This window comes from Paramisgurnus dabryanus, chromosome 16, assembly GCF_030506205.2.
Source record: "Paramisgurnus dabryanus chromosome 16, PD_genome_1.1, whole genome shotgun sequence".
Taxonomy (NCBI): Eukaryota; Metazoa; Chordata; class Actinopteri; order Cypriniformes; family Cobitidae; genus Paramisgurnus; species Paramisgurnus dabryanus.
The window spans coordinates 32,350,276-32,377,124 of NC_133352.1; the positions used below are offsets into that span (position 1 = coordinate 32,350,276).

At 37.6% G+C, this 26,849-nt stretch overlaps 3 protein-coding genes across 4 annotated transcripts in view; all 3 read right to left on the bottom strand.

Moving 5' to 3' along the window:
• Positions 1 to 26,849, bottom strand: part of nrg2b (neuregulin 2b) — a 113,511-nt gene that overhangs the window by 37,450 nt on the left and 49,212 nt on the right. The window lies entirely within an intron of this gene.
• Positions 10,238 to 16,293, bottom strand: LOC141280858 (uncharacterized). The gene is made up of 6 exons (XM_073812055.1): positions 16,208 to 16,293; positions 16,064 to 16,125; positions 13,885 to 15,991; positions 13,559 to 13,702; positions 11,320 to 11,364; positions 10,238 to 11,227 (listed from the first exon to the last, which is right to left on the bottom strand). The coding sequence occupies exons 1-6, from the start codon at positions 16,272 to 16,274 to the stop codon at positions 10,983 to 10,985; spliced, it is 2,670 nt and encodes an 889-aa protein (XP_073668156.1). The 5' UTR covers positions 16,275 to 16,293; the 3' UTR covers positions 10,238 to 10,982.
• Positions 16,836 to 25,954, bottom strand: LOC135762062 (histone-lysine N-methyltransferase trithorax-like). The gene is made up of 10 exons (XM_073812223.1): positions 25,902 to 25,954; positions 25,324 to 25,448; positions 25,077 to 25,239; positions 21,234 to 21,426; positions 19,909 to 19,974; positions 17,822 to 17,881; positions 17,355 to 17,477; positions 17,202 to 17,270; positions 17,016 to 17,090; positions 16,836 to 16,862 (listed from the first exon to the last, which is right to left on the bottom strand). Exons 1-10 carry the CDS (start codon positions 25,952 to 25,954, stop codon positions 16,836 to 16,838), a joined length of 954 nt encoding a protein of 317 aa, XP_073668324.1.

A 26,849-nucleotide genomic window follows, 5' to 3' on the forward strand; every position in this document is an offset into this window, starting at 1 on the left:
AAAGTAAGTAAATTACAATAACTAATTCCTTAATAGTTAAACCCAACTTTGATGCCGTATGACGTCGAATACACCTGTTCAATGACTTATCGCCAGACAACAAAATTCTGTTTTAGTCGCATAATATTGATTAATGAAATGATGTCATTACGCAATCATTTTTTGTCGTCATTAAGACAAAACAACGGTAGGTTTTGCGCAAATCTTTAATGGAAACTCAGCTACTGTTCCTGTAGCTTATTTTATAAAGCATTTCAACAGCATTGCAAAAAGTGAACCCCAGTTAACAATTGTACCTTGTAATGCACTGCAAGTCACTTTGGATTAAAGTGTGTAGCTAACACATTAATGTTCAAATGTAAATGTAAAAGCAGGAAACTACAGTACAGTTCACATCTTCAATATTTATGCAATATTCGTTCTGCTTTTCACGATTAATTATACCGTGCGCATTTGAATAGTTAAATGATTCGAATCTCCATACTGTGTGTATTTTGTGTACACCATAACAGCATGTCTTTTCCACAAGGGTAGGGAAAGATGAGTTTATCCAATCATTCCTGCACGACAATAATGTTGATCAGGTGCTACGCTGTCCTGACACTGCATCTGTTCTCGGCTTTAAATAGATCCAGAGAGAAGCTTTTAAAGACTGCACATATTTTCCTTCAACCCGCAGTCCATCCCGATTGCAGGAGGATATTAGCTCCATTAGCCTTGGCTTTGAGCCAAAGGATGGATGTGGACAGGCCGGAGGACATGATTCACGCTTCGAACAGGGAGGGGGGTCGTGGGGTAGGCCGTAAGTCACGCGGGGGGTGCATACGGGGCTTCCGCTCCACTTTACTCAAGCAGCCAGCGATCAATGACATTGAACCATTTACAGGCACTCCCTATTCAGACGGTATTGTGAGACATGCTCACGCCGTGAGTAATTTCTACATGCGCATGCTGCAGAACTGCATGCTGGGGGATCAATGGATGGAGCGACACGATGATGAAGAAGGGAGTGAATGAAATGAGTGCGGAGAAACGGGGGAAGAGTGACTGTCCGGAAAATAAATTCAATACAAAGGGGGTTAAAAGCGATTGATGTTATACTGTACTAGTATTTTTAAAGTGAACACAGTGTACACACACACAGCACACTACAGAATGCAATTTCTTTGTGTGTGACATACATTTATATTTACATCTATTTAAAAGATTACTTTATGCAACTATGCTGTCAGAAATAAAGCTACAAAAGCTGTCACCAAGGCGGTTACCTTTCAAAAAGGTAATTTACTGTAAAAAATTATATCAACTCAACGCATATTTTTATGTTACTTTAACTTAACAAATTAATTTAAACAATTTTAATTTTTTAATAAGTTATGTCAACTTATCACTAGTGCTGTGGCGGATTGCAGTTGATCCATGATCCATATGGATCACGACCCATGGTTCTTTAATACGCAAATTTAAATTTAAAGGGAAAGTTTATCATTTGCGCGTATTTCAAAGGCTTGCAAATATTAACATTCAAGTAATTTTAAACAATTTATCCATAAAAAGACACTAAAGTGAGCAGATTTCTGTATACACAGACGCACATGCAGTTGAATGTGTCTGGTCCAGCTCCAGTCAGACGTGATCATCCCTACCCCTTCAAAGATCTGAACTCTTGATGTGTAAAGTTTAGAGAGGGTTGCGCTACTGTGTCTCTAACTGTAGTCGATTAAAATACATTTAGCGAATAGAACAATGAAAAACAAAGTAACATTTTTATGTGGAGCGACTGTTATGCGCTGTTTGGAATTCGCCCTACGGCTGTGTGTGTGTGCGCACGTTTAAGGGCACTCAATAGTGCACACACGGAGAGACGCGTTTCAAAAAGCAAGCGAATCTTTCTGTTTTTAACAGGGCACATACAAACAAATTGATCTCCACAGTATTCTTTTTCTAATAAAAACGTGTTTATGTCTTATGTTTATGTATAGACTATAGTCAGAAACCAGTCCTGCTTATCTTAAAGAGACCTTAACCTCAATTAACCTACTTAAGTCTGTGTCATTAATGAAGAGAAAATCACTTCTGTGGCTCTAAAAAATAATATAATTATATTTAATTTATACAATAAATACAGCGTTTTTATTCATTTGACTTTTAGACTTTACTTTATGTGCAACTTTGTTCTTTTTTATAAATGTTTGTAATTTCTTGATTTGTTATTCGATTTTTCCCACCCCTTTTTTGCATCCAAAAATTGATCCGATCCATGCCTCAAAACCGTAATGTGATCCGAACTGTGAGTTTTGTGATCTGTCACACCTCTACTTATCAAAAGTCAAAACTTAAAATAGTAGGTTGAATTGAACAAAGTCGTTTTAACTTTTTGTCAAGGGTGCATATTAATGCCTTAAAGGTACATAATTGTACCAAATGTATAAATCTCTGTACCCAAATACTAAACATTAGGACCTGTTTAAAAGGGTACTGTCCCACTTACAACTTTTATAGTGTTTAGGGATGTTTTTAATTACATATCCCTAAACACCAAGCAAACTTATGAAATAAGCACATTATAAACATTTATCAAAACATTGCAAACGTTAAAGCAAATAAAGCATTAATTGAAATATTTGCAAAATTGGTACATTAAGTTTAATTACATTAAATTTTCTTTTATATTTTTAATTTGGTATTTAAGTTAATTTGGGGTTTTATATTAAATCTGTTATATTTAGGTCCTTTTAATAGTATTTGTTTTAATGGATGAAATAATGTTGTTTATTTGTGTAATTTTTTTTTTTTTTACTATGTAAAGCACTTTGAGTCGCATGTTAGGTTTGAAAGGTGCTATATACTCTAAAAAAAGTTATATTATAGTATTATTATTATTAAATGTGAAATACGCATAAACAACCAACAATTGATTTGGGCTGCTAAAAGTTTTATCTCTGGATAAAAAATGTAAAATAAAGCAACTCACAAATGGTCATGTTACGATGCACTTTGTCAGAAATATTTATCTTATTGTTTCACAAGCTATAATAGCTGTAGTAGATAAATACTATGCAGTAAACAATACAATAGTAGTCAGAGACTGACAGACAGGAGGGCAGCGCTGCGTGTGCAGGAGTGAGTTTTATGTCAAACTCATTAAGCTGAGTGCTGGGCTTTCAATGGCTGTTTGCTAGAGACTAATTTCACAGTAAATCCAAACTGAATGCACACAGAAACTTCATTAATGCCTGCACCAGTGGCGGCCGGTGACTTCTTTATTGAGGGCACACGATGCAAAGCCCATCAAAACATGTATTTAGCCCGCCATGTGTGTGGCTCGCCATGTCAAAATATGTGTTCGGCGCACAATGTAAATCTATCTGCATCATGCATCATGTCAAAATACATCCCTGCTGCAGAAGCTTTGAAGGGGTTTATGATAAAAGGGGCGCTCACGTTTGTCAGATACTCACTTAATCTCAAGTGTAATCATAGTTTAAAGTGTCTTGCGAGTTTTTCGTGAACATCTCTTTTATAATAAACCCTCTCGATATGCATGCAGCAGGCACATATTTTGACATGACGCATGATGCATATAGGTTAACATGACGCACTGAACACATATTTTGACATGATGAGCCACACACGACACTCCAAACACATTTTGAATTCGCCCCCCCCCTCAGAAGTAAAGTCACCGGCTGCCACTGGCAAAAAAAATAACAAGCACAATTTGCTATCCATACTGTATTACTGAATGAAACAACAATATTCAGAGGGAAATTGCGTAGGGTGGGGCTTGATCTTATTATATTTTTGATATTGGACATTACTTATTATTGGCCCTGGTAGCCATGATCACATGAGCACAGAAAAAAAGTTGCAGAGAGGTGGGGAAAAAGTGGTTGTACTGTATTTTGATGTGTAGGCCTGGTAAAAAAACTAATATTTTTATTTCTTACAGTAACCCCTCTGATTAATCATGCACAATGAATCAAGGATATTCATTAAAGGTATAGTTTGCCATCATTTACTTACCCTCAAATTGTTTAAAACCTGTATATAGTTCTTTGTTCTGCTAAACACAAAGAAAGATATTTAAAGCAATATTTGTAACCAAACCGTTTTGCAGCACCAATGATTTTTATAGTCCTACTATAGAAGTCAACGGTGCCCCTGCTTCCTGCTTGATTTACAAATATCTTCCCTTGTGTTCAGGATAACAAAGAAATGTATACGTTTAAAACAACTTGAGGGTAAGTTAATGATGACAGAATAAACATTTTTGGGTGAACGATCTCTGTAAAGGAACAGAGTCCCAAAAATGAATCTTTTGGGGCCGATCACACCAAACGCGTTTATGGCAGTCGCAGGCACATTTTTTTGTTTTTCTATTGGCAGTAAAGGGGCTTGCACACCAAAACTTTTAAATGCAGCTGAAAACGCCTGGAGGACGCCAAATGACAGCTGTTTTTTCAACTGAGTGACAGCTTTCTTCTTGGTAGCTGTTATACTTGAGCTGTGAGCCGGTTGGTTGTTGTGATATTTGCCCTGCCCTTCCTCCACTGTGATTGGACGGTCGTGTGAGAACTGACATTGACAAGTGGAGCTTTTCACCCAAAGTTAAATCTCTTTCAACTGTAGACACTCAGTGCTTTTTTTTAAACGCTGCATTTCCATTGGAAACAATTAAAAACATGCGTTGGGCGCAGGCGTAAAAGCTTTGGTGTGCACGCCCCCTAAATGTTATGCACGCTGTTTATGCACCTTATGGTTGCAATAAGCCCTAAACGGACAGACTGCAGTAATGAAATCATCTGAAAATCTTTTAATAATTAGAATAGAAAATAATTAGAGAAGATGCCTGGTGTTCTGTCGAAGTCTGTTCCCTCTGTGTGTTTCTTATAGCGTTTTCATCACGTTACGTTTATAATTTATTTAGAAACATTTAAACATAAGTCATTATTAGTCATTATTTACTCATCATAAGAAACATTCCACACCACTTTGACTACTGCGTATCACAAAAATAAAAAAACGGACGAGGCGTTTGAAGTTGAGGCGCTCGCTGTTGCACTATTTTTTGAACCGCCAGGGGGCGACGCGAGCAATCAAATTAAAACACAAACAAAAAGAAGAGAATAGAAGAAGTCGTCCAATGGAACAACCCTGGTGCTTTTAACATCAGAGTTTGATATATAAATATGAGAACATGAATAAAACAACAATCTTTTAAATATGTCTTTATTAAACATTATCATTTCATTAACGTTTTTACTAAACAAACAGTACAGACATCTTAAGGTTTGTATTTTATTCCTCGTCCAGTGGTTCATTCAATACAAATATAAGCCAAACATTCTGAATCATGTAAAATAATTCGTGTTTTAAACTGCAAAGTTTCTATACTTTACTTCCAGAGTGTCAGATAAAAAAAATGAAGAGTTTGGTTCCAAAACGCAATAAATCCATTATGACAAATTTCGGTAAAAACGTGTTTTCTATACCAAGAAAGTGTCAAGATGAAAACCACTATTTTCTGTTACAAACTTTCACATAGCATCTTTGGGTTTTAAAAACATAAAAAATTCAAATCCATAACTTGATTTTCAAAGATTTATTATAAAAACTGATAATTTTTTCCACAAAATGCAATAAATCCATGACAAGTTTTTATTCAAAATGCTATAAATCTATTGAATCAATAGCCTATATAAATGTGCATTCATCTTTGCCATGTTATATTCATTTAGTTGACTAGTTGTACACACTACTAATTAAAAATATAAACATTAATCAAAACACTTACTTTGTGATATTAAGAATTGCTGCAGTTATACTTGACGTCGTCGCTTTACGTTTTTCACAGCGATCAGCTATAAAATTTTTTGGTCCTGCTCGATTTTCGTTGAGTTTGAGTAAAATTATGGAAAGTTTTTCGTAAGATCCCCTGGGGTCAATGTGTTATCATGACAGAAACTTGATGCTGTCGGCCTGGGCAAACAAGCACCCGTCTCCTGAGTGCCTCTTGCGTAAATTATTAGATGTTGATGACTTACGTTTCTTTCCCGTCACAGAAAACCATCACAGGTTTATCAATGCTATTAAAGTATTATTTAGTTTTTGTTTGTTTGTTGATCACGAAGTACAAAGTAGATGAGGAAAACTAGGACTCCGTGTACTCAGCGCGCCGCCATTGTTTGTTTACATTGCGTGAATGGTGCGCGGTAATTCCTGGAACGGATTTATTGTGTTCTGTAAGAAAGGAGGAGTGGCGTTTATTGCGTTTTGGAAAAAGGGAGAAAAGATGACAGAATAACACGGCGATATTGGATTTTGCGTAAAATTAAGAATGTACTTTTTAATACTGACCTGATATAATACTGATTCTGGCAGTAACTAACTTTTTTCAAAAATGGAGTTTATTGCGTTTTGGAACCAAACTCTTCAAATATATACATTGTTTTGCTTGGATTGATCAAAGAGATACGTCAGGCTTGCCTGCTCGGACAGAATCGCCTCGAGTTCGTTCATTTTCGGATGCAGAGCCGCGCGCAAAGTTACACATAGAGTATAAACATAACTTAAGTAAGCTCTCACTCATTTTTCCCCGGCCTTAATTTGAGACCGGCCTTTATTTGTCCGCGATGACCACGCCCCCGGCCACTATCAGAGGCCCGGCGTTTATTTGAATACCAGCTTTTATTTGAGGAATTACAGTATCTTGAAAACACAAGACTTCTAATTAAGCCATATGATGGGTTTTTAAGAGCTATGGCAGTGGGCGAGATATGAAAAATTACTTATTTGTCTTTTCTTTCAAATCAGCTTGACTGCCCCTGTAGCTGGTTGCATAAACATCTGCCAAGTTATGACTTTCCCGATTACACCAATCTACCTTTTCATGTAACTGACTGCAAAAGTTATATCCAGACTAGTTTAAGCAGTATATATCCGGCCACTGGTCACTAGATGACGAACTACAAGTGAATATTCTGCCCATAACAACATCAAGATCAGTAATAGCAGCAATAACAGGAATGTCATGTTGGGGTGAGTTATTCCTTGAAGAATGGAAACATGGGGAATTCTGATTGGAGAGCTGGGAGGGTGTGTTTTCATTAAGTATATTTGGCTCGTGTATGTGACAGACTCTTGGCACTGGAGCTCAAGAATTTAGCCCACGGGTCCAGCTGGGTTTGACGTCACACACAAACATACACAAAGATGTAAACACTCAGACTCCTCCTAAATGACCCCTTCTTCAAGGACATTCTGAATTGTCGATTTTCAAGACAATTTTCTCTCTCTCTCTGACACACATACACACACCTTTACTCTATGCTTTCAAATACTGCAGACCATTACCCTGCTGACCCCCCATATGGCCACTAGAGCAAATCTCTCTCTCTTTTTCTCCGTCTGTACTGTTATATATAGTTGATATCTGTCCTGTCTGTTCTTGGAGTGCATAATCTGCCAAAATGACACAGTTTATCTTTATTAAGAGCAGAAAATCATCTGAAGCTTTTCACCAGACACACACACACACACGCACACACACACGCACACACACACACACACACACGCACACACACACACACACACACGCACACACACACACTCTGGTTTCCATGTTTTGTGGGGACATTCCATAGACGTAATGCATTTTATACCATACAAACTGTATATTCTATTCCCCTTACCTGCCCCATTCCCTAACCCCAACCATCACAAAAACCTTTCTTGTACCTTAGATTTTCAATAAACATCATCTTGTTAGATTTATAAGCTTGTTTCCTCATGGGGACATCAAAATGTCCCCACAAGGTCACAAAAACACTGGTATTCCTATCTTTGTGGGGACAATTGGTCCCCACAACGTGATAATTACCAGGTACACACACACACACACACACACACACACACACACACACACACACACACACACACACACACAACACACACACACACACACACACACACACACACACACACACACACACACACACACACACACACACACATATTCTGGTTTCCATGTTTTGTGGGGACATTCCATAGGCGTAATGCATTTTATACCACACAAACTGTATATTCTATTCCCCTTACCTACCCCATTCCCTAACCCCAACCATCACAGAAACCCTTCTACTACTTCACATTTTCAATAAACATCATTTTGTTTGATTTATAAGCTTGTTTCCTCATTGGGACATCAAAATGTCCCCACAAGGTCACAAAAACACTGGTATTCCTATCTTTGTGGGGACAATTGGTCCCCACAACGTGATAATTACCAGGTACACACACACACACACACACACACACACGCACAGACACATGCACATACAGAAAACACAGGCACACACAGAGACAGACAGACAGATAGATAGATAGATAGACAGACATACACACGCACACAAACACACACATGAACATACAGACAGACACGTGCATAGGCTCACACACAGAGACAGACAGACACACGCATGCACGCATACACGCACACGCAAACGCACACACACACACACACACACACACACACACAGACAGACAGACAGACAGACACGTGTAGAGACACAGGCACACACGGACACATAGATACGTGCACAGACACACACACACAGACAGACAGACACGTGTAGAGACACAGGCACACACGGACACATAGATACGTGCACAGACACACACACACACACACACACACACACACACACACACACACACACACACACACACACACACACACACACATACTGGTTTTTGTGGTTTATAAAGACTTTGATCACCAAACCAGTAGGGTGGTGGTTTAAAGGGACCCACCTTTCCCAATGCCCTACAGAGATGTTAACAATATCAAAAAAATTATTTTGATCTGCAGATGAAATATCTGGCCTCAAATTTATTATACACACAACAGAACTGATAATATAACAACATGATATTTTGGTGGTACAGAAGGCCATTCCCGCCCCCTCCAAAAAGTTCCCGCCCTAGACAAATTTGGTGTTTGTAAAGTCCTGACTGATTTATGAGGACATCAATTTTACAATACACAAAAGATGTAAGTTTGCTGGCTTAAAGGGACAAATATGTTTTACTGGCACGTTACCATACACAACACACACGTGTGATAACGGTGTATTGTGAAGACCAATGTGATTAAAGAGAACTCGATCACCCATACTATACACAATTAAAGATTTTACAACATTATAAGGACAAATGTGTTTTACTGGCACGTTACCATACACAACACACACGTGTGATAACTGTGTATTGTGAAGACCAATGTGATTAAAGAGAACTCGATCACCCATACTATACACAATTAAAGATTTTACAACATTATAAGGACAAATGTGTTTTACTGGCACGTTACCATACACAACACACACGTGTGATAACTGTGTATTGTGAAGACCAATGTGATTAAAGAGAACTCGATCACCCATACTATACACAATATGATTTGGCAACATTATAAGGACAAATGTGTTTTACTGGCACGTTACCATACACAACACAAACATGACAACACTGTGTAATAGGGATGTGCATTTCCAAAACTAAGTCTGATGTGATACGCATCTCGATGCATAGCCTACGATGCGATACATTTAAAATATATAATATATGTAAGGAATAATTGACGACGGGCCATTGAATTATAAGAAAATAATGCACACCCAGGTGACATTATTTTCAAATAATTCAAAGTACCGGAGTCAATTATTCCTCTTATACCACGGTTACCACAAACATTGCTCTGGTGCCTATTAAGACATTTGACAACTTAGGTGTGCGGTTATCAGAAATGAATGCATACCCACGGAACATTTCTCAGCCAATCAGAATACAGCATTCAACAGACCGTGGTATAAGCTTTGCAATTTAATATGGTACACTCTTAAAACAGTATATAAAACATTTAATGTGTTGTCCCTAACTAGACACATATCTGTGTTATTATTGGAACAACACATTTTGCACAATGCACCAAGCACATCAGGGAATCTTCCCATCACTACTGTGTATAATCAAGACTAAGGTGACTTGAGAGAACTGGATCACCCCTAAAATACACAATGAAAGACCAAACAACATTTTAAGGACAAAAGTGTTTTAATAGCACATTACCATACAAACTGGTAAACCAAGAGATTTAAAGGGATAGTTCACCCAAAAATTAAAATTCTGTCATAATTATCTAACTCTCATTATGTTACAAACCTGTATTAATTTTTTTTTGTTCTGATGAACACAAAATGAAGATGTTTTGAGAAATGTTTGTAACCAAGGATAATTATGACAGAATTTTCATTTTTGGGGGAACTATCCCTTTAAGCATGATGTGCCAATTTACTGAGTAAAAAATGCACATATAACATATTTTTACTTGTAAAGTATTTGAACATTGAAAGTGTTAGGGCCCAGTAACCGGCTCAAGGTTGCAACAAAAGCCATATAGAGTAAACTGTAATCTAAACAAAATTGCCCATTGAAAACAAGGCACGCTGAGAAGATGACAAAGCACTGAAACATAAGATGCCCTCACTAAACTTAAATTCACCATAGTTTCAAAAAACTGTAAAAGGACAGTTCACCCAAAAATGGAAATTCTGTCACCATTTTAACTCTGTATGTCAGACTTTCTTCTGCAGAACACAAAGGAATATATTCTGAAGAATGTTAGTAACTGAAGAAAAAATGGAAAATGAATCTCTTTACCTCTATTGAATGAACACAAACCAATGCAAGTCAACAAGTACCTCCGTTGTTTAAATATTCTTCTAAATATCTTCCTTTGCCTTCTCCAGAAGGAAGGAAGCCATACAGGGTAAATGACAACAGGGTGAGTAAATGACAGATTTTCCCCTTTTGGGTGAACTATCACGAAGATAAACTCTAGAAGCTGTCAAGAAAAGCAACAAAGAAATCAAGAATACACTTTCAAATAATTGGCATACTGATCGACTAACAAGGATCGATCACTTAATTTGGGTTTTTCTTTTCAAACTAATGCCGCGATTTCGTACGAAATCTCGAATGTTTTGTGCAGTGCGCCTTGCCAAAATGGGATCCTCAGCAGTCTTACACTGCTGGCATTCAGTCAATGTGGCCAGTTTTCCTTTAGTTATGTGTGATTTGAAGTGTTTCATCACAGCCGTAACCTCAGCGGTTGACCAGCACACTTTTTGACCTTTCCGTGGGTTCCCAATTTCAGTCTCACTCTCTGTGCACAAGAATGCATACCTTAGTAAGCTTTCATTTTATAGTTCATGTACTTACATTGATGGCTGTGTTCTAATGTAAAACCTCAGGTACCTGGACAAACTTCAGCAGCCGTTTCAATGGGCATCTGCATATCTGCTGTGACAACATTGATACACTGATAAGAAAACAGCTCAACCATCCTTAACACACATAAAGTACAATTCAAAAGTCTTAAGCACATTTATAGTATTTTCACCCCCACAAAATGTTTTAACCCAGTTATTTATAATTTGCTGTAGTATGTCAGTTGGTAACATCAGTTTACAGTTCTAAACATTCCTTTGCCATCATTTGTAATACTCCAGTGAGATTTTTGTATGGACAGTTCTGACAACAATGGATATGCTCCACATAGATATCTGATCTCACAGGGCTCTAGACTAACATTTGAGAGGGCACTGGTGCACCAGGACTTAATCTGGTAGCTTCAGAGTCATGAATTGGGGCAAGAAAGAAAGAAACACAGAAACTACATCCAAGTGTGTTTCATGCATAATTATATGTTTATAACCAATACAGATAAATTCTTGTTTATGGTAAACCTCTTTATTAGCATCTTTACCATACTCCTAGTTAGTACATCTTATGTAAACAGTAAAACTTACTGTATGCTTCTTTTTACTAAATCTTTTTCTCTTTACATATTTTAACTAATTTAACTTATATAAACATCCATTAAAGGTATTGCAGAGGATTTTATTTTTCCGGGTGGATCATCAAGACTATTGGTCCTCCTAGTCAATCAGGAGTGTTGTGCAATTGCATTGTTTAAAAAAGTGGAGAAGGCGGTTCTTTTGTAAAATTCGAGAAAATCCTTTGCTACACCTTTAAGTAAACATTAAAGTTTATTTAACATTATTATAATTGACATAATGAGAATTACAGACTAACGTCTTTGCTTTAAATATTGAACACTTACATGGAGTACTGCTGCACCTCAGTATACCACATTACAGTCGCAAATAATACGTCACTCTTTCATAGACGCACTTCCGTCAATCATAAAAAATATAACGGGGGTCGAATCAGGTTTATGTGCGGTCTTGCTTTTCATTGTATCCGCGTTAAAAGATGTCTGTGCATATTAAAGATCTGTAAAGTTGCAAAAATTAAAGTTTTAAATCTTTCTTTTTCAAACACGCCAATGCAATTAACTTATGGTTAAGCCACGCCCCTCCACTCACTCGGACAATCAATCAACATTCGATGACAGGCGCTATGGCAGCTATCACAGGAGGAGACATTTTACAGGAGGCAATTGATGATTTTTGGAGACAGAAAGACTATATATCATCTCGAAGTTACCGAACGGCAGCTAGAAGCTAACATTAACATTTTCTAATGTTAGGGTAACGTTACTTTAGAGATATTAAAGATAACCTTCAAATACGTTGTTGACTTAGCTTAGAACAGATGTAGACATCCTTGTTTAATTTATACACATTTAGTTGGTGTTGTGGTCTACCGCATAACTTAATCTGGATTCAGCAGACACTTATCTCGGTTGAGATGTGGCTTGGGAAAGGGTTAAAAATACACCTAGTGCCTTTCGGGACACCTGTGTCGGAGTTGCATGTACCCCATTGCACACCGTTTGACCATTTTCAACTTAAAATGACAAGAAATAACTTGAGTAAATGAATGAAAACTGACTAACTGCAATGGATTTCAATGGACGTGGAGGGAAAGAATGTATTGGATTGCTATGCGCACTGTGACTGGCTCATTGCATTTGGGGGCGTGGCTTAGCCATAGGTCAATTAGACGTCATACTGGTTTGAACATTTGCATAACACCACCCTAATGTATATGCAAAGATAGAGGGTGTTACTTTCAATCACGCTGTAGTATTGTTGTTTCCGCCATATCGAGTACGCGGTGTTTCTTTGCGAAAGACAAACTACTTTGTTTGGCCTTCCAGTAGAGTAAACATTAAAAAAACGGCGGTAAGATTTTATTTACAACGTTTCAGAACATTACAGTCCAAATGTTCGATTGTGTGCTGCACATTTTATGAAAGGAGTTTTTTTAACAAGATTTTTGTTCCAGAGTTCAGTTTAGCCACTATCCAGACCATTGAACAAACAGAGACCAGAAGTTAAGTTCCGTCCACTGTGCTGTCTACAGAGACCACGTTTTTTTATCGTGTGTTCAGGGGACAGGCAGCTAGCAGATAGTGAGGAGATGTTTACTGTATTAAAACAAAAAATATTTTATGGCCTAAAACCCGTGAATTCGCTCAGAGCACCTTTAATAAACAAATATACATAACAGAGTTGAGTTAACATACCAGCATGACTGGAGCCAGCAGCAGAAACAACACGACTGGAGGCAGCAGCAGAAACATCACGACTGGAGGCAGCAGCAGGGACATCATCTTCAGCATCACTTTCATCGGGACCACTGTCTTCAGAATCATTTACACTGATCTCATCTTAAAGTAAAAGTGACATTTACAACATGAGAAGAATCTGTTCATTTTGTATACAGTTCAACAATACAAAACATGACACCCACTCTTTACTCAACTGTTGAATAAGACTTCACATCATTCTTCAAACCCTCCTTATAAATGTAATAAGACTAACTAAACCACATACGCTAGCATGGACATACCTTCAAGCTCAATGTCGTCAAGGGACTTTCCCTGAAGATCAGGAAGACAGCCCTTTTCCATAGCTAGCAGTAATTTCGATATCTTAGCCAGTTGAGTTGTGGCTTCTGGCAGCCTGTAATAGTCGCGATGTACACGGATATCATGCCCTAAGAAATCGGCAACCTGATCCAATTCATTGTTTTTCAGGTTGAGGACTTGAGAGAGAGTAGCCACATGTTTCCTTAGGTGTGTTGATCGCAGAAACTCTGGATGTTGAGCTCCACATTCACTGGCAAAGACCCTAATACAGTCCTGGCCTCTGTAATGACTTAGGCAGTTAGGTCTAGCAAACAAGAAACTGTTGGTGTCCTGCACCTCACACTCACTTCTCCTTCTGACCAGCAGCGTCAATGCATCCACCATATCAGGTGAAAGAAGAACGGCCACCTTCCTTCCTCTTTTACCCCTGATCTCAACTCTACTGAAATGGCTGCAGAGTTTTTGTTCAAACCTGCTAAGACCCAAGGCAACATCATCGTGAAGAGAAGTGCTGTCCCTTTCTTGAAAGCTTTTAAGCTGCATTTTTGACACCTCTCCTGCACGCCGGCGATTAAAAACAATCATTCTTGCCAGAGTTGCTTTGGCTAGTGCTGCATAGCTCTGAGGTGACGCAGTCTCTTTTAGTTTCTCAAAGGCAGCATGTGCGCTCTTCTCAAGGAACTGATGAAGACACTGTACGTCTTTGGTGAAAGGCAGGGTCGATGGCTTGTTGAATCTGGCCTCATTCATTGTGACAAGTGCAGAGTGGGAGATCAACTCGGACCACTTTGAGGAATACAGCTTTTTGAATGTATCTGTTGAGGAAATCAGTTCTTTGTCTTCAGACATGAGTGCTCTGCAATGAATGATTTCACAGATCTTGTTTAATGAATGACCCAGTTTGAGTGCAAGACTTGGGCTTTTGTAGCAGTGACTCTCTTCATCATAGCCAGACACCCTCTGGACTGCTTGAATAAGTCGATAGAAATTAGCAGGTTTCACAGCTTCTTCAAGACTGTAAATAGAAAACTCTTTACGCAACGTCAACAACAATCTTCCAATTTCGCGGAGTTTCTGACGGATGTACTCAAATTTAGTAGAGTCATGTCCATGTTTGTTAAAGAACGACTGTGCAAGCTGAAGAATACTCCAGTCATTTTTAACAACAACAGAAATGTCATCGTGCTTCATCGCACCCAAAAGCTTCCAAACTCCTTTAGAGATCTGCTGACTGTGTGTCGACTCTGCCATAGTTGCAAGACCCAAAACCCTAGTCCTCCCTTGCTCTTCACCAGCATCCCTTGGTTTTGAGGGACATTTTCGCAAATGACGCCACAAATCTCTCCGTACAAACATCCCCTTACAGTACATGCAATGCACAAAGTCTTTTGCATCCTTTTCTTTTTTTGGTGCCCTTTTCATTTTAAGAGCCCCTTCTCCACACTGTAAAACATCTGTGTTGTGCTGATAATTGCCTTTGTTTCTGAGTTTTTGTAGCATCGCTTTGCGTTCCTTTGAGTGGACTGGGAGTGACAGTGCCTGTCCTACTTCAAATTCAGACATATGAGTTTTCAGATGGCGTGCTAACTTGGACTGGGGTTTCCCACAGATGTAACAGTAGTTCTTACTATTTGCTGAACAGGAGATCTGTGATGACTGCACACATTGATCTGATTCAAGCATGCTGGTTATTTGCCCTTTCTCTTGCACCTTACTTCCGTCTGCTGCATTCATGAGCTTTCCACTACAAGCCTCTTCACTGATTAATGAGGGGGATGACATCACCACATCTATTTCCCTGCGCAAATCTGAATCTGAGTTACTATCTAGTTCAACATCCTCTTCATGACAAAGTAAGTCAAACTCAGCTTCCCTTGCCATTGAGATTTGTTTTCCTTTGCCTTGATATGAATCCAGGGGGGGTACAGGTAAACTAAATTGTGAGGGGACAACCTTCTTTAATAGTGAGGGGTGATTAGCTTGATCCTGAGTTTCTGTTCTTGTTGTCAGATCTTCTGAACTGTCTGACTGACTCTCTGACTGTGGTATGTATTCCTCATCTGACAGCTCTTCTTCTGAACTTGTATCCTGTTGTCAAGATATTTATGATTACTTTTAAAGCAATTCACTGGGCAAGCATAAAATGAAATGATGTCTTACCATTGATGACTGTTTGTCATACAATTTGAAGTAGCAGGACTTGTGCCAAAAGCTGGAGCACACTATAAAAGAAATCATGTAGGAGAAAGTCATCAACCGTTGTGTCATATGGCAAGTATCAAGCTGCAAAAAAGACATACTAACATTTACATCTCAGTCCAATCCACTTAAATGCCACAACAGGTCCCACACATGCTGCACACTTGTCCATGCTCGATATTGTTGTAGAGGTCACATCATGTCTACAGACCTGCAAAGATAAAGAGTATTTCAGTACATACATGTAGAACTATATTATAACCTCACGTCATCCAAACTATTAACAATCATTAAAGAAAACATTTTAATGACTAAATGACTTAAAAGACCTTATTAATTCAAAAACGTGTGTAAACTTTTTTTAAGAGACACATGAAAGGAAATTTTGAATGCAAAATGCACATAAATGAATTAGACACATCTTAAGTACTTGTCAAAAGCAACATGTATTTCACCAATGTGGCCTAAAAGTTGCTTGTATAACATCGCAATGTATTGTTTTTGAATTGATAGCATTTAAAGGAATAGTTTAACCCAAAATTAAAATTATGTCATCAATAACCATTTTGTTATTTCAAACCTGTATGGGTTTAGAGCTTCTGAAGAACACAAAAGGAGATATTATGAAGAATGTTGGGAACTGAACAAAAGTGGCACCCATTCACTTCTATTGGTTTTGTATTCATACAATAGAACTGAAGGAGTGTCAATGTTGTTCAATTACCAACATTCTTCAAAATATCTCCTTTTGTGTGGTGTTCTGCAGAAGAAGGAAAGTCATACAGGTTTAAAACAAGAGGATAAGTAAATGACAAAATGTTCAACTATTTCCTTAATGAGAGTAATATTCTCACAGCACCAAAGCATATTCTAGGATCCAGTTTCAATCAACACACCAAAACATTTTCATCACCTGCTTGAGTCCTTCGGTAGGTGCACGAAAACTCTGGTCCTCATTTAACAATTGCACTGGGGACAATTGAGAATTCTAGGAATAGAAAACAAGGAGCAAATATTGAGACTGATAGGTCAACAGATACAGATATAATACAGGTTCTCATTTTCTTAAATCATGCAAATCTCTTTAAAACAATATTACCTTCTCACCACCATTCTTCTCAACACAATCTTGATTCCCTAACGCCAACTGGCTCTTCTCAAGGGTAACCTGAAATTCAGGACAGAGAAAACGGTTCTACTACAGACAAAAGCTTTAAAAATTAAAAAAATAAAAGCAGCACATCTGAAATACCTTTTCCAGTTCTTTAGCAGGAGTACAAACAGTCAAATCCATTGATTCATCGATTTCATCTCTGACTTCTGACTGGGATAATGTGTTCAATGCATCCATAGTGTGTTGAGCTTCACTATAAGTCTAAAAGACAAACATTTAGGGGCGGTTTCCCGGACAGGGATTAGACTAGTCCTAGACTAAAACATTTTTAAGTGCTGTCCAAACTGAAAACATCTTGCACTGACATATCTTAAAATACATCAGGGCCCTTTGTTTTGCCTCACAATGCACACAAGTAATGTTTTTAGTAAGATATGTTTGTTAAAACTAGTTATATTTCCTAATTAAACTAAGGCCTAGTCCTGGATTAAGCTAATCCCTGTCCGGGAAACCGCCCCATAGACATTTGCAGCACCGGGATCTATATCAACAGCTCAGTTGTCTCAAATTTGACTTTATTCTCTTCATGCACATCTCTTATTTACCTGATCAAGAGCCACTGTACGACCATCACAGTCAGCACTGTCTAATAGCACCTGCCCCATCTGATAAAAAGAAAATGTAATATAACGTTTCATATAAAAATGTACAGAAAATCAATTCAAAGTTTCTAGGGCAGGGTGCCCAGACTCAGTTAAGCTCCAACTTGCCACAACACCACAGCCTCCAAATTTCTCCTATGGCTAGTGAAACCTTGATCTAGATCAGGGATGGGCAACTTTGGTCCTGGAGGGCCGGTGTGCTGCAGAGTTTAGCTCCAACTTGCCTCAGCACACCTGCCTAAAAGTTTTTAGTATGCCTGACCCTAATTAGCTGATTCAGGTTTGTTTAATTATGGTTTGAGCTAAACTCTGCAGGACACTGGCCCTCCAGGACCAAAGTTGCCCATCCCTGATCTAGATGTTTAGGTGTTTTTATTAGGGTTAAAGCTAAACTCTAGAGGACACCAGCCCTCCAGGTCTGAGTTAGAGCACCACTGTTCTAGGGCATTGCTTCCCAATCCTATTCCTCAAGTACCCCCACCCAGAAAGTTTTAGATGTCTCCTCATTTAAATTCATTAACCTCCTTCCAGAATGGTTAACATGTCTCCCTAAAAAGCTGACGAATTAAATCAGGTGTGTTAAATAAGAAGACATTTTAAAGTTGCAGGTTAAATTTTTCAACGAATGTGTGCAATTTACAGCGGTTTGCAATGATTCTCCTTTCCCCCACAACGCACTGTATGATGTCACGCTGGGGAGAGAATTTACCAAAGCTGCATTGCGAGCACTGAGAGTGACTAGAGAGAGACGAGTAAAGTACAGTTCTGATAACGCAGATTATAGACAGACAGACAGACAGACAGATGGATAGGCTAGTATAGAGAGATAGGCAGACAGATAGCATAACGTTAGCACTTCGTGTAGAAAGTAAACAAAAAAATAACATACTCGTGCGTGCTGGCTTGAGGGGGTCCATGATCCTGCCTGAAATGGGTGTAACTTTATGCGATCTTCAGCACAAACAGATTTAGGCAGCATGTCAAATCCTGGAAACTGAGTGAGGCACATCTGTTCGCGGGGTCGACCAGCGACTAAAACGCACTCACTTCCTTACAGCCAGTAGCGGAGTGGCAATCGGGAGAGTCGGGACTTTCCCGGTGGGCCGATTGTTAATAGTTATACATTTCGAGTTATATTAGCAACACCGTCTGGCGGCGTGATGTGCGGCTGTTCCCGCAGCCCGCTGGTCAAACTGTGCAGCCTCTCTGCTCAACAAAGTATATAAAAGTGCTCAACCTGTTCGGCAGGTCCAACCATGTACAGGATTTATAAAAATACGGTGATCAATGAGCGGTTTCTCCTCAAATGGCATAGCCTTTGACATTATTTGATGTAAAAAGCCGCCGAACGCCTGTTTATTACAGTATATGCGGTCGGATCCGAGTGTGCTGCAGCTGCTGCTTCTGCGTATAAAATGAGCGTGTGATTTGTATAAAATGATCGTGTGATTCGTTATGATCACATAAACAATATAACAAAGCATCCTTTTATTTCACAAAACAATATATTTGAGATATTATTTGATAGACTAGTAAGTGTGGATTAAGGATGTTTAAAAATCTCTAGCCTGGTGGTCAGGACATGAATGGATCAAATCAGCAGATTTGCGAAGTTTTATTTATCTCCACATATATCATAAATAATAATTAGCATGGTAACTTTGCAGTATAACACATTATATATTTCCTACGATGTATATATGATTTCCAAATTATATACGTAAGTATTAAACAGCAATAAATGTCTCATCTATCTCTATGGCTCTGGCTGAGGCTTTCTCCACTTATCCCCAACGTGACGTCATCGCCGAATTGCGTAAAAAAAGTGTTAATACCAAAAACGTAAAAAAAGTGGTCTTTAAGACCATTTTTGAGACATTTTAAAAATTATATACATATCTTGAGTGATTTATGTACCCATTAATCGACAGTGGTGGTTAACCTGCAACACGCCCTTTAAACATTCTGGGATGGGGTACACTGTCAATTTCCATTTTCAGTAATAACTGAAAAAAGTGTGCAATCTTTACCTCTCTGGATACATTTTTAGTGGCAGTGTCTTGTGGTTGTTGTTTCAACTGCTTCTTTACTGTCATCTAAAAATAAACAAGAAGTGAAGGTATAAAATATTTTACAATCTCTGAAAACAGTATAGCTCCGATGTTTGTGATGTTTCACGAACTCCATCTACTCTGGTATGTGCTTACCCAGTTGGTCGCATATTACAGTATCCAGACTTGACTACTGTATCTATCAAAAGTAATAGTTTTTTAATCTTTGATATCTTCATTTAGCTTACAGTTTTTCTTGTATTTGTTTCTCTATGGTAATATCTGTTAAACAAACTCTGTACACATTAAGTGAATACATGAGCACAGTATTAGACCCTGTGGCCGGTTGCATAAACATAGCCGTGACATTAAGACTGCGTCTTAAGAATGATTCTGACTAACTAGCAGTTAGTTAGGGCTAATCAGTCTTATTATTTGGATTTAAATTAGACCAATCTATCTTTCTATGTAACATTCTTAAAATGTCTTGAAGGAAAAAAATTCATGACTAACTTTTAAGACTAGTCTTAAAGTTTTATGCAACCGGCCACTGGTTTTAGTATACTATATTTGCCTCCCTTCCTGTAATTTTTATACAGAAAAGGCCTTCTATTACAGCTTCATTTTAACTCTTTAACTTTAACTTTAACTCATTTTAACTTCATTTTAATACAAATTCAATTTTGTATGAGCTTGCCGGCACAAAACATCTCCCATCTCTATATCCTAATAATAACTAGTGTCCTCATAGACAAGGCTTTTGTAAAAATAGTAATAGCTACACTGGCAGTCAAGAGGACATGCATCAAGAGCATGATCTGATGATGTCCTCATAAAACAGTGCTCTCTTAAAACAGCATTTAGTCATACACATGTTTATTTAATACTAGTACACAACACTGTCCCAGTAATAACTAGTGTCCTCATAGACAAGGCTTTTGTAAAACTAGTTATACACTGGCAGTCAAGAGAACAGGCATCAAGAGCATGATCTGATCTGATGATGTCCTCATAAAACAGTGTTCTCTTAAAACAGCATTTAGTCATACACATGTTTAAACACTAGTACACAACACTGTCCCAGTAATAACTAGTTATTATTAAAAAAGCCTTGTCTATGAGGACACAACACAGAGTATACATATATAACAACTAGACAGGCACATTCATTCTTCAAAAAATATACAATAATTATGCTCCTGCATTAACATGGCCAGGTAAGCAACCTTCTCTTGTAGACACTTTGATTTATCACATAAAACTTTAAAATAATGCAATAATTATTATCATAAAGATTTAAATACCTTGCATCGCCATGGCCACTCTGAATCGCCATAATTGTATGTGACCTCTTCACCCGGACAAATGCTTCTTATGGCAAATAAACAGAGATGAGGTTTCCCATCCACATGGATAGTCTTCATCCTGCAGTTCGGGTTAATATGGTCATCGTTCACAAGTCTCCCAAGGGAGCCATCATCTCGAGCTGCATCAACACTAAACAAACCACAGTTCAACTCTCATTAACAGATCATGGATTGTTGCTAATTCCAAACAGAAATAAAAAAATTGTAAATATAAGTACCAACAATAACTTGGTCTCATTCACTAATACCTGCGTATGTTTTTCGTATTTAAAGGAATATACTTGAACTTCTCACCTAATTTACAACACATGCGTACGCACATGAATTTGTTCTTATACTTGTTCTTACGTTAGTGATTTTGGAGGGTTCTACATGTGAAGCCACATGCAAGAGGTTGACAATTTGCATAAAACATGCCCAAACCAGCTCCATATAAGGGCTTTCCACAGCGCAGTTTGTCACCAAAGCAAAAGAGCTTGAAAAGAAATTCATGATCATATTTATTACCGATAATATTCTGTTTTGCTTTGCATTTTTTATTTGGGAGGTTTTGCTAGAGGAATCCAGTGTTGTTTGTCCATCCGAGTAACATTAAAGAAGTATTGGATACATTAACAAATATGACATTTCATTAATATAACAGACACGCATTTGTATCTCAAATAAAATGGACAGGAGAACAAGTGATTGACGTTTGGAATTCTCCTTACATTTACATAACGTTTATACTAGGCATTAAGAGATCTAAAAAGTAAAAAGGGAAGTGTAAAGGCTTGGCATTATGGACATCTTCTTTATATGTGTAGAAAAAATAAGTAGGCTATAATAATGTTTAATATCCCCATAATAATAATAATAATAATAATAATAATAATAATAATAATACGGTACAGAAAATGTCTATAATAATATATAATACAGAAAATATAAAACATAATAATATAAATTTTATATATCAACATTATAATGAACATTATAATTATAGACTAGTATTTGATTATAGTGTATGTGATTATGGTGTACGTGTGGTTTTAGTTGTTCTTGATTTTTTTCTTACATTTAGAATAAATTTTTATATGAACGTTTTGGCTGAATCATAATTTGTTCGTGAAAACATCTGTACGCATATCTCACGCACGCATGCTTAGTGAATGAGACCGAATATTCCTTAAGGGGCAGTGTCCTGGACACAGAATTTGGACTAGACCTTAGCTAAAGTAGAAATTTTAGTTTATTAGTTCAGATTTTGGACAATCATCTCTATCAAGGTTATGCAAACACAACATGTTGCTGTGCGTGTGGTCAAAAAAAATGTAACGTTTGTACATGTATTTAAGCACTGTGCATCCGCTGCTCATTGACCTCGTGAGCATTTTTACTACTTTATTGCTCTTAAATACACATATGTGTCAAAATTCCCTTTGCAAGTATCCTCATAAACACAACCATTTAGGTCTTAAGAGATAGTAAACAGCTGAAAAAGAAAATGCATGTGTAAAGGGCTCGTTATAGTTGTGCGTAGGTCCTATGGTGTAGCCGCGACAACGTAGGTTCCGCGTCGGTTTTCATTTATACTTTTGCGTCGTTGTCCGCGTCGACGTGCAAACACGCGCGCAGACCCCTGATAGGCAGTAACCACGCGTGTAACCACAGTAGCAGCGAGACCGTCAAAGAAGAAGAAGCTTGGCAAATTAACCCACAAATGAAGAAACAGCAACTTGTTGTGTATGTTTTGGGAAGACCAGCAGTGATGGAAGTAAATAAAAAGCGACTTTTGTTGCAGTTTGAGTTCAACTTGGCCATTCTTTGTTATTACCGTCGCAAATTGAAATACATATGACACAGTTTTTTTACCTGACGGGAGGGGTTCTGGTGGACCAATCACAGCGCTTGCGGTCCGCGTAGAACTGACGTGCTGTTAACATTTTTGCGAGGTGCACGTCAGGCTACGGATAGCCTACGCCGTAGCTACGGCATAGAATTTACGCACGACTATAAATCAGGCTTAAGGCCTCTTTTACACCTTCAGTGAAATGTGACCCAATTCCGATTTTTTGCTTATATGTGACACAGATCGGATGTTTTCTAAGGCTGTGTAAACAGGGAAAAAAACGCATACATTCGGATATTTTGAGATAGGTTTCAGGCCTCATTCATATGTGGAAATAAATCAGATATAAATCAAATATGTGCCTAAGCAACTGTCGTGTAAACAGGCAGATCTGATTTTCTGAGGCATTGTGTTCTGTACGTTATTGTTTATACATATTAGGAGCACACAAAGAAATATAGGAGCACAGTGAAAAAAGTTGATTAAACTGCTTAAATCATATGGATTAGTTTTATGATCTTTTCATGAACTTTTTTCGAAGCATCAAAGTGGTAGTTGTGTAGGCTGTCAATTGAGGCAAAGAAATCTTTCAATTTCATCAAAATGTTCTTCATTTGTGTTCCGAAGATGAGTAAAAATCTTAAGGGTTTAGAACAACATGATGGAGAGTAATAAATGACAGAATTTTCTAAATTGGGTGAACTACCTGTTTAATAATTGTCCAAATATTATTTTTAGCCTACTTCAAAATATATGAAAAGAACAAACACCTCAATAAAGTATAAAATGCTAAAAACATTTATTACTTAATGAATATGATTGTGTGTTGAGCATATAAGTTTTTTGTGAGAATTATGAAATTCTATGGCATTAAAGATCTTATTAAAAGTCATGATATAAGATTTTGGTCCTATCATCCACCCCTAATCTGTGTGTAGGTCTGTCACAAATATGAAATAGTTATCTCATTAAAATTATTTCAGATAACCGGAATTATTGTAAATCCTAAGAAAACAAGGGTGATCTACAGTATCTGCTGCATCAACTGTCCTTGATCTGCACTTACTGTTACATTTAAATTACATTTCTTCATCATTTGAATTGTATTAGCTTCGTATTTTTTTGTTGTTTCTAGACTTGCTGCATCTACACAGCAAAACCCTCATATCTAGTTTTAGTGCTCAAGACTTCTCTGTTAAGGTCACTGTTTCTGTAAATAATATTAGTTATTTACATATTCGGTTTAAACAGCTCTAACATTTTAGTCTAGTTCTGGACTAAACCTTGTACAGGAAACCACCCCTATTAGGGGATGATCACACCAAAAGCGTTTATGGCAGTTGCAGGCGCCTTTTATGAATGATATTCTATGGACAGGGAGCGTTTGCGCGTTGTTTATGGGCGCCGAACGCCTTGCGGTTTTTGCCGCCAGCCGCAGCACGCTTTTGAAGGAGTGTGAGAGCGGAGAAGCGCCCGACGTCATTCCATTGTCCAATCGAATGAGGGGAGAGGCGGGCCTTACGTTGTGGTGAGTGAAGTTTACAGTTGCTTTGAAGAACCAGACTCCACTCGCTCACTCTCTCCTGCGTGTTTGTGCACCTCTCACCCTCAAACAAGGTCAAAGCATGCACTCTCTTTTTAAAGTTTCTGCTAATATGACAGTAAACAGCAAAAGAACGCTCATGCTTTAATATTTGATTGACAAGACAGCTGACTCCCTGGTTGCTTAGCAATATAAAAAGCCACGTCGCACTGCTCTTTTTTTTTAAGAACGCGCCTTGCGTTTCCAAGCGTTTAAAGCGCTTTTGGTGTGATTAGCCCCTTAGTTCATCAGGCATTAAACGGTAAACACCGGTCTTAAATCATTAGCACAATAAAACACTCAACTAAAATAGCCACATTTTACTGTATTATAGCATATATAAAGATAAAATATTTGTACTACATACCAAAGAAATTTTCCATTGAAGCGAAATTCAAACATGAATACTTTGAGGGCATTATGATATATTTTTTGCCTCCGCTCACATTCTTCTTTGCTTATGAGATCTCCTCTGTATTCCATCAGAAAATCTCCCTTCTCAAACTCAGTACAACTGAATACACCTCTCCCTAAAGAGGACAAGGACAAAATTATACAAGTAATGTACCCGAGACAGCTTTATTAAACAATTTCACCCAAAACATTTCACTCACCTTTAAAGTCATTAATAAATCTGATCTCGAATCCATTTTTATCTTTATTGTTCAGGGAGAACTGTATAGCCTCTTCTATTGGATTGGTTTTTCTTCTTCTCCTCATCATGTTTTCATCAGGCTCACTGCTCCACAAAAGAAAACACTGTCATAATGCTAAACATAATTTACAATATGTTTAAAATATCACATAATCATATTGTTTGTTAGTTTTCATTAGAAATAAAACTCCACATGAGATTTATCATTACATTCAGGATCAATAAGAGCATATATTCATCTGTGTTTATTAATCTCTTAAAACCAAGCAGAACAGTAATTTATTATTACAGTTCAGAACGCTGCCCTCCCCCACAGGCTGTAGTCATAGCAACGCAGTATCAGGACATATAGCTGTTTTTCGTACGATTATATTAAAAAGAAAACTGTTTAAAACCAAAGACTGACAGATTGATAACTTATATTGATCCGTTAGCGTGTTAGCATCGCGCTAACCGCTTTATGACTGTTCAAAAAGCCCGTTTAATTTAAATGGCACAAACAAGCTAAACACATGATTAAACACCTTTATAACTCACCTCTCAAAAACATATGACTTCGTATCCAGGTGCTGAGTTTCCAAACAAGACATTAACAATGACAAGTCAGATATTATGCGATATTAAAATATTAAAATATCAGATATTGACTTATTAAAAAAATATAGAGAGCTGAATAGAAACACACAATAAATGTATACGTTTAAATAACGATCTCTGATACTTAATTAGTTATCTGTGTACTTTACATTAGCAAGTTAGCTATAGTGTGTTAACAATCTGTAAATATACTTTAAAGTTTCTTTAAAAATTCCTCGAACAACTTAAAAACACTTTTAGTTATGTTACATTATACTTTATTTTATAATGTTTAGAAAATAAGTTTAATTTCAAGGTAGCAATGTAACGTTATTCCTATGGGTGATGGACATGTGCTTAATAAAGATAATAATCGTAAAAAAAAAGTATAGTAGATACAAAATATAAGGTATAACATTTTAGCTATGGATGGAGTTAGACCCCTTTATAAGCACTTAAAAACTAAGTATTTCATTATTTAATCACATCACTTACTTTAGTCGTTTGATAATGCAGCTGCTGTATCAATTAAATATCCGTCCTGCAACTTTGCCTTCTTGATGAAGTCCCTCCCACCGGCGCCATCTTGTTCGCGCTCGATTCCACCGCTGATGGCCAATCACCGACGAGAAATCTTGTTACCAGCCAATCAGAGGCCTCAAAATCTACACTTGTGTGTTCTATGCTAATTTTGAATGACGTAGATGCAGTACTGTGACCAGACTACAGGGGCGCACCATCAGGGTCAGAGGATACACAGTGTATGGTAAAATTACAGGGTTTTGTGGTCTATAAGGACATGGCGCGAAAAAGCAGGAGAGTGCTTCTGGGACTTAGATAATGACATCTACATGGCTGGAATTATAAGGACATGGTCCCTGTCCTTATAAACCAAAAATGTCCTCATAG

Bases quoted from the DNA above. Each gene is read 5' to 3' on its own strand.
- LOC141280858 (XM_073812055.1), bottom strand. From the start codon at position 16,274: ATGGACAAGTGTGCAGCATGTGTGGGACCTGTTGTGGCATTTAAGTGG. The intron at 16,126-16,207 runs GTTAGTATGTCT...TTTCTTTTATAG, and splicing joins GATTGGACTGAGATGTAAAT to TGTGCTCCAGCTTTTGGCAC. The intron at 13,703-13,884 runs GTATGTCCATGC...TTTTACTTTAAG, and splicing joins TGACGACATTGAGCTTGAAG to ATGAGATCAGTGTAAATGAT.
- LOC135762062 (XM_073812223.1), bottom strand. From the start codon at position 25,954: ATGTCTTGTTTGGAAACTCAGCACCTGGATACGAAGTCATATGTTTTT. The intron at 19,975-21,233 runs GTATTTAAATCT...GTTTATTTTTAG, and splicing joins AGTGGCCATGGCGATGCAAG to ATGACAGTAAAGAAGCAGTT. The intron at 16,863-17,015 runs GTGATGAAAATG...CTTCTTCTGCAG, and splicing joins CTACCGAAGGACTCAAGCAG to AACACCACACAAAAGGAGAT.